The 16,264-nt window shown below is 40.1% G+C and overlaps 1 protein-coding gene across 1 annotated transcript; it reads right to left on the bottom strand.

Annotated features, from left to right (window-relative positions):
* Nucleotides 1-874: 874 nt before the first annotated feature.
* On the bottom strand, nucleotides 875-11,105 carry hapln4 (hyaluronan and proteoglycan link protein 4). The gene is made up of 7 exons (XM_044128777.1): nucleotides 10,972-11,105; nucleotides 9,268-9,400; nucleotides 8,113-8,302; nucleotides 7,719-7,891; nucleotides 7,481-7,596; nucleotides 5,070-5,256; nucleotides 875-2,037 (listed from the first exon to the last, which is right to left on the bottom strand). The coding sequence occupies exons 1-7, from the start codon at nucleotides 10,972-10,974 to the stop codon at nucleotides 1,646-1,648; spliced, it is 1,194 nt and encodes a 397-aa protein (XP_043984712.1). The 5' UTR covers nucleotides 10,975-11,105; the 3' UTR covers nucleotides 875-1,645.
* Nucleotides 11,106-16,264: the final 5,159 nt, after the last annotated feature.

The raw sequence follows: 16,264 nt of genomic DNA, 5'->3' as shown, positions 1-16,264 counted from the left end.
GCAGCATTTTGTTTTTCCTCCCCCAGTCTTAAACTCATCACCATCGTTGGTAATGTCATTCTTCTTGACTTTTCGTGAACTTCACTGTGTTTTGTGCAGGCAGTTGCTATGACAACAGAACAGTTTTGTTCTTCTGTATTGGCAAGAAACCAGCAGCTCCCACTCTTTCAGTGCTGTCTTTGCAGCCCAGTAATCACACAATCACTGGCAAACATCACAACACGTCAATCAGAGAGACACAAGTTACTCGTATTCAAATATTTGCATCAGCCTCACCAAATCATTTTACTGATTTATGTCTTTTAGTATTTTTTTTTTCCATCAATTCTCATTAATTAGTCAAATTACCTTTGGTGATCCTCGGTGTATCCTTCTGATGAATCGTAGCAGACTGCACTGCTTTCATTGCAGCTTAAGGTTTTATTTCCGACAGTCACCTCGGAATCAGGATGCAATGAATTAAAGCAGCTGGATTTCGAAACAGTGTTAAGGAGTCGGTCAAAAACAAAAACACAGCACGTTTTGATCAATGCTGTTTATCAAGAGAGATATTAAAAGATGTCTGGTTATAAAAAGCCCTTTAACCTTTTTTGCATAATAATTGTCATGTTTAGTGTGATGGTACCTGTAACAAAAGTGACACTGTGAATGGCTAATATTTTACCTTAAAATGTGGCGAATATGAAAAAAACTTAAACTTTCTTGGATAAAAATCTTCTGCTTATTTGCAATACTTCCTGTAGTAGCAACCCCTAGTCATTGATGCATTCAGATGTTAATTTTTTTATGAAAAAAGATATGTGAAAAAAAGAAAAAAAATGCTACCAATGCATTATTTTGTTTCCACAGAGACAAAATGAGGCAAGACCAGCTCTTGATCAAGTAAACAAGTTTAGGACTTTTTATTTTCTCTTCGAGCACCATAAACAAATTTGCAAGCATACGCTGTCATAAAGGTAATGCGCATAGTCTTACCTTTGACCTTTGGAGAGTTAATGACTATCATGAGCTTTGAAATTATTGCAAATTCAGCCCCAGCAGCAGCTCTCAGCCATAAACGTCATGCACTCTTGATTTGTAACTAGGATGCGTTTATAAAAATTGAGCTCTTTAAATCTGAAGTGCAACTATCATTGTGCTAGTGCAATATTTACTTCACTTAGTTCTAAAAGATGAGATTGCAGGACACTTGCCACCCGAATGTGAAGCACAGGCACTGTAAACTTGAACTTCTCTACAACGTTCAGGTAGTTCACCCTGGCATCAAGGCTCCAACTTAGAGGAGATTTAAAGCCCCTGACTCAAAAATATCACGTAAACAACTATACTCAGTCGATTGCTTAATTTTGATGTGTGCCTGACTGACGATTAAGCTGCTATTTAATCTTACAATTTTCCAGATGACAGATCTGCGCTAACACGCTCCATAAGATAATCAACTGACTGCAGACAAAAGGAAAATCGCCTTAATAAACACATCACCGTTAATTTTGCACGCCCCCCCCCCCCCTTCTTTCGCTCTGGCAAATCAGCAGATGACTACATCATGTTGGTGGGTGTTTAACTCTAAAAAGCAGTGAATGGACACTGAGCGACTGCAGTCAAATCTATAATTGTACGCCCCTCGGCTCCCAGGCTGTCAGCTTTAAATAGCGTTTGTGGCATTCACTGGGATGCTGTTGCCGCTCTTCCGTTTTATCAAACTTTCTGTCAGGGGGTTTGTCAGTTTGGTACCACCTGCTGTTTCATCCATGTACTTGCGGAAACAGTAGACCCCGTACAGCCTAAACTTTTTGTCAGGGAAGCCCAAGTGTCGGACCCCCGGGTGGGAGCCTCCGCAACGAGAGCGAGGGTTGACGATGGGGTACCGAATGCTGCCGTCTTCCAGCCACCCTGCTTCGCAGCGGTCCAGCAGCTGGAACTTCCACGCTGCGTAGAGCTGACCCACTTTGGCCACAGCCGATCCATCTCGAGTGCACGCCTTCACAGCCTCGGCGTAGTTCACTTTCTTGAAGCGTTTGAGGAAGTACACTTTGCCTAAAGGTACAATAAGAAATGGAGACGTTGTGTAAACGTGTGAAAATGTGGATGACACACAATCTGTGTATTAAAGAGGCAAAACGTGGATAAATCAGACAGATTAAAATCAGATTAGCTGAGCCTGGGGACAGATTTTGTTCCCCTATGCCTGGTTTTGTTTAGAGATTTGAAAACAGTGGGTTGCCAGTATATTAATAATTACCTGCTTACATTTTGCCCTATAAACAAGTTGCACAGTGTCTTATTTGGATTTTACGTGATAAGAAAAAGCATAAAGCAGCAAATAAGTGGAATATTTTAAAACTAAAACATTGGGAAGTGTGGTTTGCATTCAGATACTTTTACATAGATAACCCCAAATAAAACTTGGAGCAACCAGCTGGTCTCAGAAGTCACCTAACCATCAACTGAAAATGGCCACCGTGACAGGGTGGTGCCAGCAAAAAAATAAAAAGGAGACTTTTAAAATGAAATTACAGGGGGAAAAAAAGATCTTCAAAAATAAAACCTTAAGTTTCACCCCAAGTCTGACCATAAAGATCACGTCAGCAGCCTCAGCTTCACTTGTGGCCCAGCTATAGATTTTCTGCTTGTTTATGTGACTGCTGACTATTAGAGTGGCAGAATATTGTCTCATATTTCCCCAGGGGACTTTCAGTAAAATGCCTTCCAGCTGGACTGAGATACAGTATCTGACTGGGCCACTGCTGAAACCTCCTGCCTGCAACAGACTGTCCGCAGTAATTAACACACATGGGAAGCAATGAGCGGTTATGTCAGCTTCCTGTCAAATCAGCTTTTTCTGTCTGAGGAAAACATGGATGCTCCTTCTGAACGCCAATTATGAAGCATTTAAGAAACTTTTATCTTAGTTTGAACTATTTTTTTTCAATTAATGTTTTCAATCCTCAATATAGGTCAAAACATATAAACATAAATTCATGTTGTTTTTATTTTTTATTTTTCAGAACAGAAATTATGTTTTTAAAACTGTTAAAGTTAAAAATTTTAGGAAGCACAAATGATAATTTCCCCTTTATGCTTTTTCACAATTTGTCATGTTGTAGCAACAGACTTTAATGTATTTTATGGAAATTGCGTGCGATGGATCAGTTCCAAGCAGTGCTTTGTTGTGCATTTTGCCAAATAAAAAAAATGTGTCATGCATTCAACAACAACTCCTTTTAAAAGACATTTGGATAATGTGAGTTCCAGTAACATTAAATTTCCCTTTGGGAGTAATAAAATATTTTTAAACTGAATTTGAATTTCCTATATTTTAGAAACAACTGTGATTAAAGCTGCACCAATTCGGAACATGCTTCTACCAGCTGTGAACTTTTAGAGGTCCAAATATTATTTTTGCTCCTTTACAAACTCAGCCATAAACTGCCACCAGTTTCCCTGTTTAGACCGAAGAAAGCATGATGTGATCAACACGATATTTCACGAGCTCTTCGTTTTTTTCTCAGATTAATGCCCTCCTTTCCTAGTTTGGGTAGAAAACAAATGTCTTGGTAGGTCTGGAGCTGCCATACTCTTTCTATTTTCAAATAGCAAACTATGCCCTAAAGGACGTTAAAAGCTTAGGATAAATGTTTTATTGCCCTCCCTTCATTTCCAGCACTACTATCTCTAATCTACTCTGTCCCCCTACTCTGTTGCTTGGTTTTCATAATACTCTTGTTGATCAATGTTCTCTAACAAACCTCTGAGATCTCAGGTTAGGCGAACTGAATGGCATGATCGATTACCTTGCTGTGTCAGTGGTAGATTTGCTTTATAAAAGGGGGAAAATAGGATATTCATCCTGATCCAGTTGACTTTATGAAATAAAAGGCAATGCAGGCTCTATGTCAAGGACAGAGAGCAAAAATCCAAAAATGGATTGGGAGAACCCTTTTAGAGCCCCTGTGAGTATCTCAGTAGGTGTGTGAAAGGGGGCACAGATGTGGAGGTCGAGGTTATCTGTAATTAAGTTGTGGAGAAAGGACGACGGAGGGGTTTGCAGGGGGTACATCCACAACAATCTGGGAACGGTCCCCCAGGGCTGCTGACATGGATATAACCACAGCAGTCCGGGGGCAAATATGGACAGGAGACACAGCATGGACCACACAGTGGTCAAGGAGAAAAACCCAGGAGACCCACAGAGGTCGATACCATTCCCACTACTCTCTCATCATGTAGGGATGGTTTTAATTCTTACATTAACTAGAAGGGCACTGTATGCTTAATCCATACCAAAAAAAAGTTACATTGGATTTATAATTTTAAAAATAACAGAAATTTTATTTGTGTACCTGTTCCACGCTACGATAAGTCTGGTTGACTCGACATCTTAAAGCTTTTCTTAATCCAGATCATAACTAATGCCTTTTAACAAACATAATGCCTGTGATGTCAGATGTTCTCATCTAACTCTGCAAGAGTATAATTTCATCGTCTAAATGAAGATTACAGTAAAATAGGCTTAGATATTTTCTGTATCTCCACAAAGCAAGCGACAATCAAATTTCTTGTCATACATTTGCGTCATGTCTCGTTTAAACTCCCCCATGGGAGTGTCCATGCCTTTGACTGAGCAAACATGAACCCAGTGTTTGGCTGTTCAAACTCTGTTTGGGTGTATGAACCTGAAAGGACCGTCCTCAGACTCAGTTTGGGTATGTGATGTAAATTAAAGCTCTGGGAGATGAAAGGCAACGCTTTGCACCCAGAGGACACCGTGTCCCTCACAGGACCGAGTACTCATAGCCTGATTTAAATCTAGCTGCCTCAGGCGTCCAAGATCACATTCAGAGATCAAATCAAAATAAGCCTCAGTTCCCCCATCATCAAAGCACACTTCTTCTTTACAGTGACGCTTGTACAATGCCGTTGCTGACAACCCGTTGTTCTCCCCCAGTCAAGCTTAGCCACATATACCAGTTCCGGCAACCACACTGAAACTGTGTGATCAAACCGATGGGCTGCCGAGTGTGAAAGGCGTGTGCACCCATCTGTAGTTTCTGACTGTTTCATCTCACCATTTAGCTTAGAAGTGAAGCAGAAGGCGTCGTAGCGCTCGTCCTCCTTGTGCCTGTAGCCGTAGTTGCGAACTCCAGCCGGGGTGTCCTTGCGGCCACACTGGTCTCTGGGATTGGAGATGGGATACTGGACTGAGCCGTCCTCCAGCCATCCAGCATTACACCAGTCCAGTCCTTCCAACCAGGCCTGTTGAGGAGCACAATGTGGGCCAGCGGGCCAAAGTGAAGGATTAAAGACATTAGAACCAATAGAGGGGATAGAATTTATTGCCTCTGTCATAACTCCATTAGTCTTACACTTAAATGCCTGAGGCTTTTTGGGAGTCAGTGGGAGAGCCTGCAGGAGAATTTCTCACATGACTAAGACTTTCTACAGCTGTAAAAAACTGCCAAACTCTGTTGTACCTTTAGACAATTAGATCTGAAAGTAGACAATTAGCTGATTTTAGAATGTAGTTGGGGGTTTTTTTCTCCACATCAGTGTGATGTTACATCTGACTGACCCTGGTGACAAAGTTCAATGTAGACATAAAGCTTGAGTTTCACGTTTCTTTCTTTGTTGACCCTGTAGTTGAACTAGAAACCCTAATTTCACATATTAACATCATTTAGTGTTGTTTTGCTGTCACTTTTTCAAATTGAGTGGTGGGAAGTTAAATTCTGCAGATAAATGTTCTCCAGGTGTACAGGGTTAAAACAAGCCTGTATTTCATTTGATACACATTCCAAATTGAATGTGAATTCACCATTTTCCAGGTCTAGATGGGTTTGCGGAGAAAAAAATGGGAAAAAAAAACAGTTATATTTCCAGACTTTATTCCCTATACCTTTATCGAAATGCTGTCCTTCCTTCTTTGCAATTTCAAGACATGACAAGATTTAAACAGACCTACAATCCTTGCAAGGTAAAAAAGAGACATTAACACAACAGACGCTACAGGTAGCTATGAGTTAACTCTGATTTGGTTTTTGCTCTAGATGTTAATCCATTTCATCAGCATGTCAGCGACAATGCAAACTCCACATCAACACCGACAGAACCTGCAAGGTGCAGTGGGCACCACACTTTGCTACGTGTTGTAAAATTGCCCTGGTGGGATGATTGGTGTGCACAAGGAAGCACCATGTAGCGTCAGTCAAATATCTCACTGCATCCTTCAGTGATAGACATAATGTACGTCTCTCACACAGGACTGTGACAAATTTATCCTCTCACTTGACACTTTCATGGAAGAGTTTCTGAATAAAAATAAGAGAAAAAACGGAGTTTTAGTCCAGTATTGAGCCAAAGATAACATGAACTTGGAAGGACGGTCTCTATGTGCAGGGTTTTGTCAGGCGACAAGATGGAGGCTGATCTGACCAGATTGTGTCAAGAACAGAACACTCAAGCTGGCCATCATCTCTGCTCCAGAGCACACATGAGTGACAACGACGTGCTTTTTAAGGATAAAATCCCAAAGAAAGCACTGCATGTTTGATCTACCAGGATGTCCAGACATCACAGCAAACCCCTCCAGATGCGGTGAAGACTTCCTCAGATACACGTCTTCCTGTTCTTCATGAATGCATGTGAAATGCTAAGTATAGAGCATAGGGGTTGCCATCTTTTCATGTCCGACTACTCTGGAAATTTCTGGCTGAAAATGTGTACAAACAAAGGCAGGAATACGTGCCATCAGTTCTCTTTTGATAGAAGATATGCCGACTTCTCCTGTAGCTGTTTAGTCTTAGCTCTCAATTAGTTTGTGCTTACTTGTTTTACATTTATATTGTACTGTGAATAATTACCCCTACTAAATGCGATGCACATGTTAACTATCTAGAAACTGTGGTAATTTTTCTTCAGCCATTTGCTAGACGTTGGCGATCTACTGCAGACACATTAGGTTTGAAAACAGCCCTGGGAGTCAATGTTCAAACCTAGGTGTGAGGAGAGGTTAACAGATTTTGCTTTCCTCAGCATAATGAAACTGCAAGGAAAAGACAGCATTTCAATAAAGGCATAGGGAATAAAGTCTGAAAAATCAGTTAGATCCCCTGCAGAACAGCTTGCAGAGGGATTTAAATGGGATGTATTATGTATTTTCCAGGCATATGGTGCCATTTCATAGCACAATGGAGTTACTATGTTATTATAAAACAGCTGTAGTGGAAGAGTCTTGCTTTAGGTTATTGATTAGCAAAGATCCTGATGAACAACAACCATTGGGTGAAGTCAACAATCGCCACCCAGATCTTAGGAAGAGTTAAATATCCATATCCTCATTAGCTGCATAATAAAGTTTCTAAAAATCCAGTTTTACTCCCTAAAAACAGCTAGATGTCTGCTCGGCTATCCAACTAAATTTCATACCATCCCAATCAAAAATCATTCCCAAAACAGAACAAACATCACAGTTTGGACTCACTTTGTGCAGCTGAGAATGAGAGGCCAGAATGGCGTCCTGATGTTTGCAGGCGTCCTCTGCCTCGTGGTAGTTCAGCTTGTAGCGCCCGTCGCGGGGGTAGTAGGGAAAGACCACTCCTGCATGGCGACCCAAACAGAAATGGCGTTGGAGTGAAAGGCTGCCAAGATTATGAATCGTCATGAGCTGAAAATGTTTATAGGTGGAAGAATGTCAGCGAGAGGTGAAACCGATTCCTGACCTTCTAAATCAAGGTTGACGAATCCCGTATCATCCTCCATGTCATTAGTGACCTCACACTCGTAGCGCCCGTAGTCCTCCAGGGTGACATTTTGGATGATCACTGAGGCATCACCTGGTCCTGCCCGCTCCAAAAACACGCGTCCCCGGTATGAGCCGAACACACGCTGCTGCCTGGGGGAAGCAACAAGATCAACGAGCGCAATATTCCAGCTCTTTCAGTGAACTCTACTTGGCATTTATTGCTGCATGAAAAAAAAAAGAAATGTGTCAGGAGTCAAAATCATCTCGTTAAATCCTACGTCATCACTTGATGCTGTTTTGAAGATTAAAAGCTTTTCTAACAGCAAAAAAAAACAAACATGAAAATTTAGAAAGAAGGACGCTTAATTTACTTTCCGAGTGCAACAAAGACGTCCTCGAACTGCAGGGCATCTGTCACTTTGGTCCATTTGATCCGGATGCGAGCGGGATCTGTGTTCTCCGGCTCATGATGAAATCTGCAGGGCAGCGTGATGGAGCCACCCCGATGTGTCACCACCTTACCCGGGGCTGTCTGCACAATCACAGCTCCAGTCTCATCCTCTGAGGGAAGGAAGAGGACGAAGCTCACCGTAAACAAACAGCATTTTAAATGAAATGTGCAATAAAATCTCATAGATTCTTTTAGGCTTTTTGACACAGAACTTCTACCTGAAGCTTTCTGATTATCAGTACAAATGACTTTTGATCACAGAGTGCTAGAAGCACAGATGAGAAAGAGAGAAAACAAGAAAATAAACATACAACTGTTGTCATCATCATCACAATGTTTATTAGCATCACCTAAATCACAAGATTTTCTAATATTGTGCAGCCCTTGTTCAGGTCTTAGCTATTGCCCAAATAAAAAAATAAGAAAATCCGCTTAAATTGGTCAATATATCCGGAGTCCATGCTGCACATTTGACTGTGCAGCATGCCCATCCTCCTGCCTCAATTTGTCATCATGTTATTCTCTCTAGGAAGGAGCCAAAGCTCTTACACAACATGACTCACCAAAGGGGCCCAGTGACTGTACGCTGAACCTAATAGCAGGCAAGTATAATTATTTCTTTTGGCAGATGTTTTCTTGACTTGTGGCATATACATATAAAATATTTAATTCAGAGCTGCAAAAAGCTTTTTGCTACGTGACGCCCAGATAACGGCACCTACAATTATCCATGCCACCCAGCAATTAGACCCCTCCCTGCCTGTTGTTCTTCTCAAACTTGTGTGTATGCCATGAAAGTGTCAAGCACTGTTTTGAACATAAAAAGGCTCAATCTTTTTTTCATTAGATCATACGAACATTTAGTGTTGCTTTGTCTTTATGGTTGGCACATACATTATGCTTCAAAAATGAGAAGTTTGAAACATAACTAAGTCGACTTTGTGCAGAGGTTGTTGAACCTGAACAGGCCTTTTGGAAGTTTTGGAAAATGTTCCAGGCATTTTCCAATGTTAATTGAGCGCCTTTCAGACTCAAATCAGACTGGCTGCTGTTAGACACATGAAAGTGTCTTTACCGAGCACGTGCACCACTCGTCTCCTGGATTCCATCAGATCCTCGGGCAGGGACGACACGGAATGGGCAGAAGTCAGGATGAAGATTACGAAGAACATTTCACCAAAGATCTGAAGCTGACGTTGCTTTGAGGACTGCAAAAGAAGAGCACATTAAAAATCAGCATCACAGGCTTACCTAAGGAGGAAAAACTCTTAAGTAGACCTAAAAAGAGTTAAGCTGCGGGATATGTCACAGGAGCATTTATTAAAGATATAAATGATCTCAAAAACATAGTCTGTGGTTGGACCTTTGCATTAAAGCTGAAACTCTTTGAAAGATTTAAAAAAAGAACTGACTGTATGTGTACAGAGGAAAACGTAAGGCAGCAGACAGCAGATTACTCTGGCCTTCCCACGGCACGGGATTAGAGGATTAGTTGTTTTAACTGTGCTTGATTTTAAACAGAGCTTTGCTTAAAAAAAAAAAAAAAAAAAAAAAAAAAAAGAAGACAAAAATTTTACCTTCCAACCTTTTATAACAAATGCCAGGGAGAACTGGAAATCTCTAAAATGTTTGGGCATAAAAACAACTCGTCACTTTTATTTCCAATTACAAAACGAACGATCAGCTGAGCATCTGCACCAACACATATGAACCCAGTAATACACAAACGGCAGACACTGGTAACTGTATTTATGAAATAAATACAATTCTGTTGAAAAGCTAAGTGCACCTCATATTTTTGTAGATTGTAGACCCAACTTCAGCAACAATAACTTCAAACTGATGTTTTCTGAAGGACTTATTCACTATTTTACATCGCTGTGAAGAAATTTGGAAATTTGGACTTAGGGTCAGATGGACCACATCAGCAACCAACCAAAGCTTTTTCTTTTTCTTTTTTGCTTTTTAATATGCAGCAACTGGCAGCTATTTTCCTTCTAAAATCCAATGAATGGACAAACATACTTTGGTTCTCACACACAACCCATCTGTTCTGTTTGTTTGTTTTATAAATAATGACACAAAGCACATAAGATTAGATTAAAATTGTTTTATAATCTGGTGAAGAACAGCTCTTGTTTTACATGGAAGAGGATGCATTTTCTTTGTATCATGATTATAACTGCATGTTGTATCTGTCATTTCCTTTAATAAAGCATTTCATCAAAAAGTGAACAACATGACTGCTTCGCAGTAAAAATCTTTTAGTTAAATGGGTGCTTTCAGCTGATTTTACTAAAATGCTCACTAACTGTCATTGCTTTGGATGCACAGAGCGCTGCAGTTGCAGACAAGTGTACAGCTTGACTCAGCACATAAAGCTAGTAAAGGCGCTGCATCAGATTAATCTATTAATTCTTGCATGGGAGAGAGGGGCATTCTGCAAAACACAACTGAGAACACACACTCAGGTCCATTGTTTGGATTCTCATGCAGGTCCTGAGGGGATAAATTCATCACCACAACAAAAGCAGCGCCAAGTGGGTCCACTGTTTTTCTCCTTTGCTGAAGCGCTGCTGCGGCGTATGACGACTTAACATGACCTGAGGCCTCAGTGGCAAATGTACTAAATTTGCCATTTTGCATGCACTTTGCACATTGCAAACAACCCTGCAGCATCATTCCTCAGAGATCATCCTAGCAGTTGCACAGTCATGCAGTGCGCAGAGCTGCAGAGCTCAGCCATACTTACAGAGTACAGAAGACATTTTCAACTTACCATGGCTGTCAACCCGATTTAAGGCAGATGTTCTGTCGCTTAAGTCCTCATTCGGGTTAAATGTTGTTCTGCTGCAGCACTCGCTTCTCTCTCCCTCCCTCCATCGCTGCTCCCTCACACTGCAGGGGAACCACCAGCGTTTGTGGGTCCTGCAGTGCTTTAGTGACGCAGCACATTATTTGTTTGAGTCTATGGGAAACATAGCAGAAGTCTGCCACAGGAAACAGTCACTTTGTTTGTTTTTGTGTCAAGCTGTTTTTATTGAAGGCTTTCTCTTTACGTCCAGTCTGTGGTTTTTGGACTAATAACATTGGCATAATCAGATGTACATGACTGAGGAAGAGCAATAACAAACAGGCTTCAGATCACAGTTTGTTTTTTTGTTATTTTGCGGTAATACAACTGTTCTTATATAATACAGAGTTTGGGCATTTCTCAAAGAGCAAAGCTGACTACAAAAATTCCAAAACAAATAGTGCATTATTTATGTTACATTGGGAAAAACAGAGAATGCTGCTTTACAAAAGTTTGGACAGGAAATGAAGCATGTCCCAACAAACAGAATAAGCATTATTATCAAATGTTCTAACAAATTTCACAAATACTAGGCATTAAATTAATTAAAGTCTGAAAGCAGTCACTTTAATTTATTGGGTGGTCTAGAACAGGTTACAGCTTCACTGCAGTATCAGAATGTTTTGTATTTGGATTGTATGCATCCTAGAAAATAGGTCAAAATATATCTATGAAAAAGGTATGTACCTTTTCTCAAATTTACAAATTCTGTCGCAAATGGGAAATTTGCAATTATTCAAGCTAATAATTTTAAGGCATGTTTAAAATTAAAAGCATTGACTTTTTTCCTGTAAATCAGAGTTGTGACCATTTTCTAATATAAAATGCTTTTAAAAAAAACTAAGAATTACTGCCATAAATTTCCAAATTTGAGAATTATTTTAGATGGACAATAATGTAAAAGAATGAAGCCATCTTTTTGAATTTCCTGTTAAGTTGAATGTGAAAAGGCAAGAAATTGTCTGAATATCAACAATTGCATCTTCAAGCACTTAATATTGGCGTGTAATGTCCAGATTATGCTGACCAATACAAAAGCCTGCCACTCACTGACCTAAAACGAGGAAAACATTTGCATTTCATTGTATAAGTACCAAACATGCTAACACGCTAAAGCTTGAGTCACACAACCAAACACAGAGGAAGGTTTAGGGCATTTGTCAGTTGCACTGATGTACCTTTTTATCCATAAACACCTGTCAAAGTAAACAGAACTACTCATTATTCACTGAAGTACATTTTCAGATAGATGGTAAAATCTATGCTTCCATGCAAGTTTTCCAATAAAGGCAATTTCCCATTTCCAAACTTTGTGTTCGGAAATGGGAAATTCTGGGACATTTCTTACATGATCAAGATGCATATAAAAGTCTGAAAATAAAAGAAATCTCATTCTCAAATATTAAATAAAGCCCCAATGTTCCTTTTACTAAGAAATTTTGTCTGAATGATACATTACTCTAGTTCTTTTTCAAGCATGAGCACCACTCTAAGTTACAATAAACATGGGAGACATGTTGTAACAGTCTCCCCGGCGCGCCGCACACAGGCTATTAGCCCTGGACAAAGCCATCCAGAGTTTAATTCCTGAACTCCAGACCTTTAACAATGCCTTCTCTCATCTCTCTCTGACCAGTTTCCTGACTGAAGCACTAGTGACAAAGGACCATTAGTGCCAAGAAAAGTTAGTCCAAGTAAAAGTATCCCTTTCTGGAGAATGTTCAGGAACACTGAAAACGGCTGTGCGGCTTCTTCACCCCAAATGCTGCATTTGTGCTGTTAAGCCAGAAGCCGGGTGGTTTATAGAAACATTTGGCCAACCTCTCAGTTTTTTGGGGTTACACATGATTTGAGAAAGAGTCATGTCGTTTTTCACAGGCTTGTGTTCTCGTATGGCCGTCTGACAAGACGCCAGACATTCGTGAACATCTTTCACTGGATGGAATAACAGAAGATGAGATGATCTGAATGGGTTTCTTCCATTTTGTTTTTTTTTGTTTTTTTGAGTGGAATACAGAAACACCGCACAACCAACCTGTAAAAGGGCTTTGATAATGTGATGGCAAAGTAGGGAGCACAAAACAATCATGGTCAGTCCTAAAATTTTTTTTTTTTTTCCACAGTGAATCCGTGGTATTTATGGAGGTTAGGGACCACAACTGGGTGCAAAAAGGTCAGAAAATGTAAGGATATTGCATTCAAACTTATGTTTCTGACTAAATGACAGCCATATTGTCTACTTCATTCTCAAAAAAGGAGACACAAAAATACATTGGAGCGGAGTCAAAGAGAAGGGACTGTACTTAAAAGATTAAAATATACAAGTAGTACATCTTGTTTTCATTTATGTTCAGATCTTGTGCCCAGCGTTTGTCCTGTTTGTATAAGTAACTATATACTTGATGCTCCTGTTATGCTGAAGTCGAAAATGTTGAGCTGCATTTTTCACAGCCGCAGCTCCAGAGATCTTCGGGGCCTCCTGCACAGCCGAGCAGACATCTGCAGCTGAGATCCCCCATGACTCTCATCATGAGATTATAGAGCTGTTTTGGAGAGGCCATATTTTGATTTAAAGCCTCTGTCACATGAACATAATGCAGTCGTACAAGCAGGAGAGCGGGCACACTTCAGCACATAAAAAAGCTGCTGAGGGAGAGCAAACTGCTCAAGTCTGCGTATTACTCAGCAAACCACCAAAGGTAATTAATTAGGAACATGGATCAAAAGAAGGGTTACACTGCTGTGCTTAGAATAAATTGCTGTAAGCAGTCATGAGATGAAAAGTATTTGGCAATTGTAATTGGTACATTGTTGTAAACACCTTTTATAAGTTCATAAAAACCACAGTTGTCATACATCACCAATGCTTTATCCAATTAAGGGGAAAAAATCTTTTAGAATGTGCCACTGCATTTCATGCAATTGCAAACACATTTGATGCCTTTGTCAAACAGAATGGTGAGAAGTGAAACAGACCACTTATTGTGCCACCCACATACAACTGCTGCATCCAGCATCAGAAAGCAAACAAAGATGATCGTAAAACCAAAGAGAAAAGATGAAATGCTGGCAATCTGGGCACCAAGAATCAGACGGGGGAGAGAAAACAAAACAAAACAAAGGAAAAAGCTATCCTGTTGTTCCTACTTAAGCTCTATAAGAAAAGCTTTCAACCTAAAGCTGAAGTCAGACAACAGATGAGAGTAGAGTTTGAGAGCGTTACAAGCGCTGCTCTTGGCAAACGCGTTAAACTCCAAAGATCATGTTGGATATCCTTGTCAATATCATTTATCTTTTTAAATAGTTTTGGGCTGACATATTTAATTTTGGGATCAATTTATCATTTGAGTGATGCATGCATTCAGTCTGTCTGTCTGTGTTGTGCAAACATGTACAAATCTCAGTTAAGATATTTGTTTGCAAACGTCAGTTGTGGACTGCAGGCCTGTGAAGAACAGAAATGATTGCACACTTTTGCGAAATATGACCAGATAAATTCACATTTAATGAAACCGATAAAAAAATTTCCAGACCAAGTAGAGAGTGACCTCAAGAAAAACGTTTTTTTTGTTTGTTTGTTTTTTTTTTTAGATTTGCAACATGGCCAAATAGCATGTATAAAGCTAAAGCTCAAAACCTTGTAATAAAGGTATGTTACAAGACTGAAGGAAAAAATATATTTTCTGTAAATTATGTGTAAATTTATTCATTTTTAAATGAGTTTGGCAGGGTTTCCCCCAGGAAACTTCTAAGCCCGGTAATCAGGGTGCAAGGGCAGTCATCCGTGTTTTTGAGTTAAAAGATGTTTAAAGTTGACAGGAAATCTAAAAATATCATTTGATAGTTATGCATTTTTGGAAGACTTGAAGATTAACACCTTAACGCCAACTATAAAGTTTTTTTTTAAAGCCAGTCATTAAAAAGAAACTAATAAATTAACAATGCTGAGCCTGGTGGGGACGCAAGTAAAGCCTGGTGGCCCGCCAGGGTTACAATACACTGAGGGAAACTCTGGTCTAGGAATCTCTGCTGACTCCACAGTCAGTCCTTGCAGAGTTAACATCTGTGTATGTGCAGAGCAGAAGAGATGTGACTGAAGTTAAATTGAGTTAACCATTGTGCCCCCAACAGTATAACGCTGGAAACTTTTGGAAGAGACTGAATATAATTGAAAACACTTTTCATAAGCCTTTTTTAAACAACTGAAAGTCCTTGAAAGGTAAGGATGATGCCATTCTTCACTTTAAGCTCTTCCATGGTCTCCCCTATCTGTTTTTTCATTAGGTGAAATATTGATCTCTTTTCCATTCAACAGCAATAGCTGGAAACCTATTGTGTTTCCTCGGCCCTGAAAGATATCACAAAAGCACATGATATCGCCTGTGAGCACTTGGATTTATGCACAAGGTGGCGATAGTGCTGAGAAGCACAGGAAGCGAGACAACTCAGCCATCATACACCTGCTTACATCTCCAGGTTCACACACTGGTGATAAACATTTAACACAGTGAGCCTTCAAACACAGAGCTGAGCAAATCAGTTAACCTTTGCAGCAAAATGCGCTGCAGTCAACAAAGCACTTCATAATTCACCCAAAGGTGACTCGTGTTGACATAATAACAATGACAAATGTTGGCACCAAGGAAAGCTGCTGGGGCTATGATAGTTCAGTGAGCTAAAAACAATAACTTAACAGGTAGCCTCTATGCAGCACATGTGTGCCTTTCACTTCCCCACAACTCAGTTTAATGGTCATTTGAATATTAAAATGACATGAAACAAAAAGACACAATAGGCCTATAGTAAAAGAGGGAAGTATTATGCATATTCCAGGCACATACTGTTATTTCATCCCACAATCAAGTCATCAGGTTCCTTCAGTGGTTATGAAAAAGATTTTCCAGATGAAGTCTGCAGGAGACAGAAGACTCCTGAAGCTCACTATTTCAAGAAGAAATAGTGAGCTTTTATTGTGCGACACCAAGACGCACATGTGTACTGTTGGATTCACATGCGTTGCCATGGAGAAAGCTGTCATGCAGCTGTTTCGACCAGGTCGGCTCTAAGCCGTAGCCTGTAATGACTCTGGTGCCAAGCTCCCGTATCCAAACACAGAGCATTCCATGCATCACCACTCAGCAAGCAGCTGACAGCCATTCTCCCCAGCAGTTTGCCATCTTATTTCTCCTACTTGTCCATCATCAAACTTGTATCACCA

The sequence above is a fragment of the Gambusia affinis genome, linkage group LG10, assembly GCF_019740435.1.
Source record: "Gambusia affinis linkage group LG10, SWU_Gaff_1.0, whole genome shotgun sequence".
Lineage (NCBI taxonomy): Eukaryota > Metazoa > Chordata > Actinopteri > Cyprinodontiformes > Poeciliidae > Gambusia > Gambusia affinis.
Note: the sequence above shows the minus strand (reverse complement) of the source record. Positions and strands in the feature narration are given on the sequence as shown.

Coding starts and splice junctions, on each gene's coding strand:
- hapln4 (XM_044128777.1), bottom strand. Junction 7,597..7,718: donor CGTCAACCTTGATTTAGAAG/GTCAGGAATCGG, acceptor GTCGCCATGCAG/GAGTGGTCTTTCCCTACTAC. Junction 5,257..7,480: donor CTCATTCTCAGCTGCACAAA/GTGAGTCCAAAC, acceptor GCTCCTCAACAG/GCCTGGTTGGAAGGACTGGA.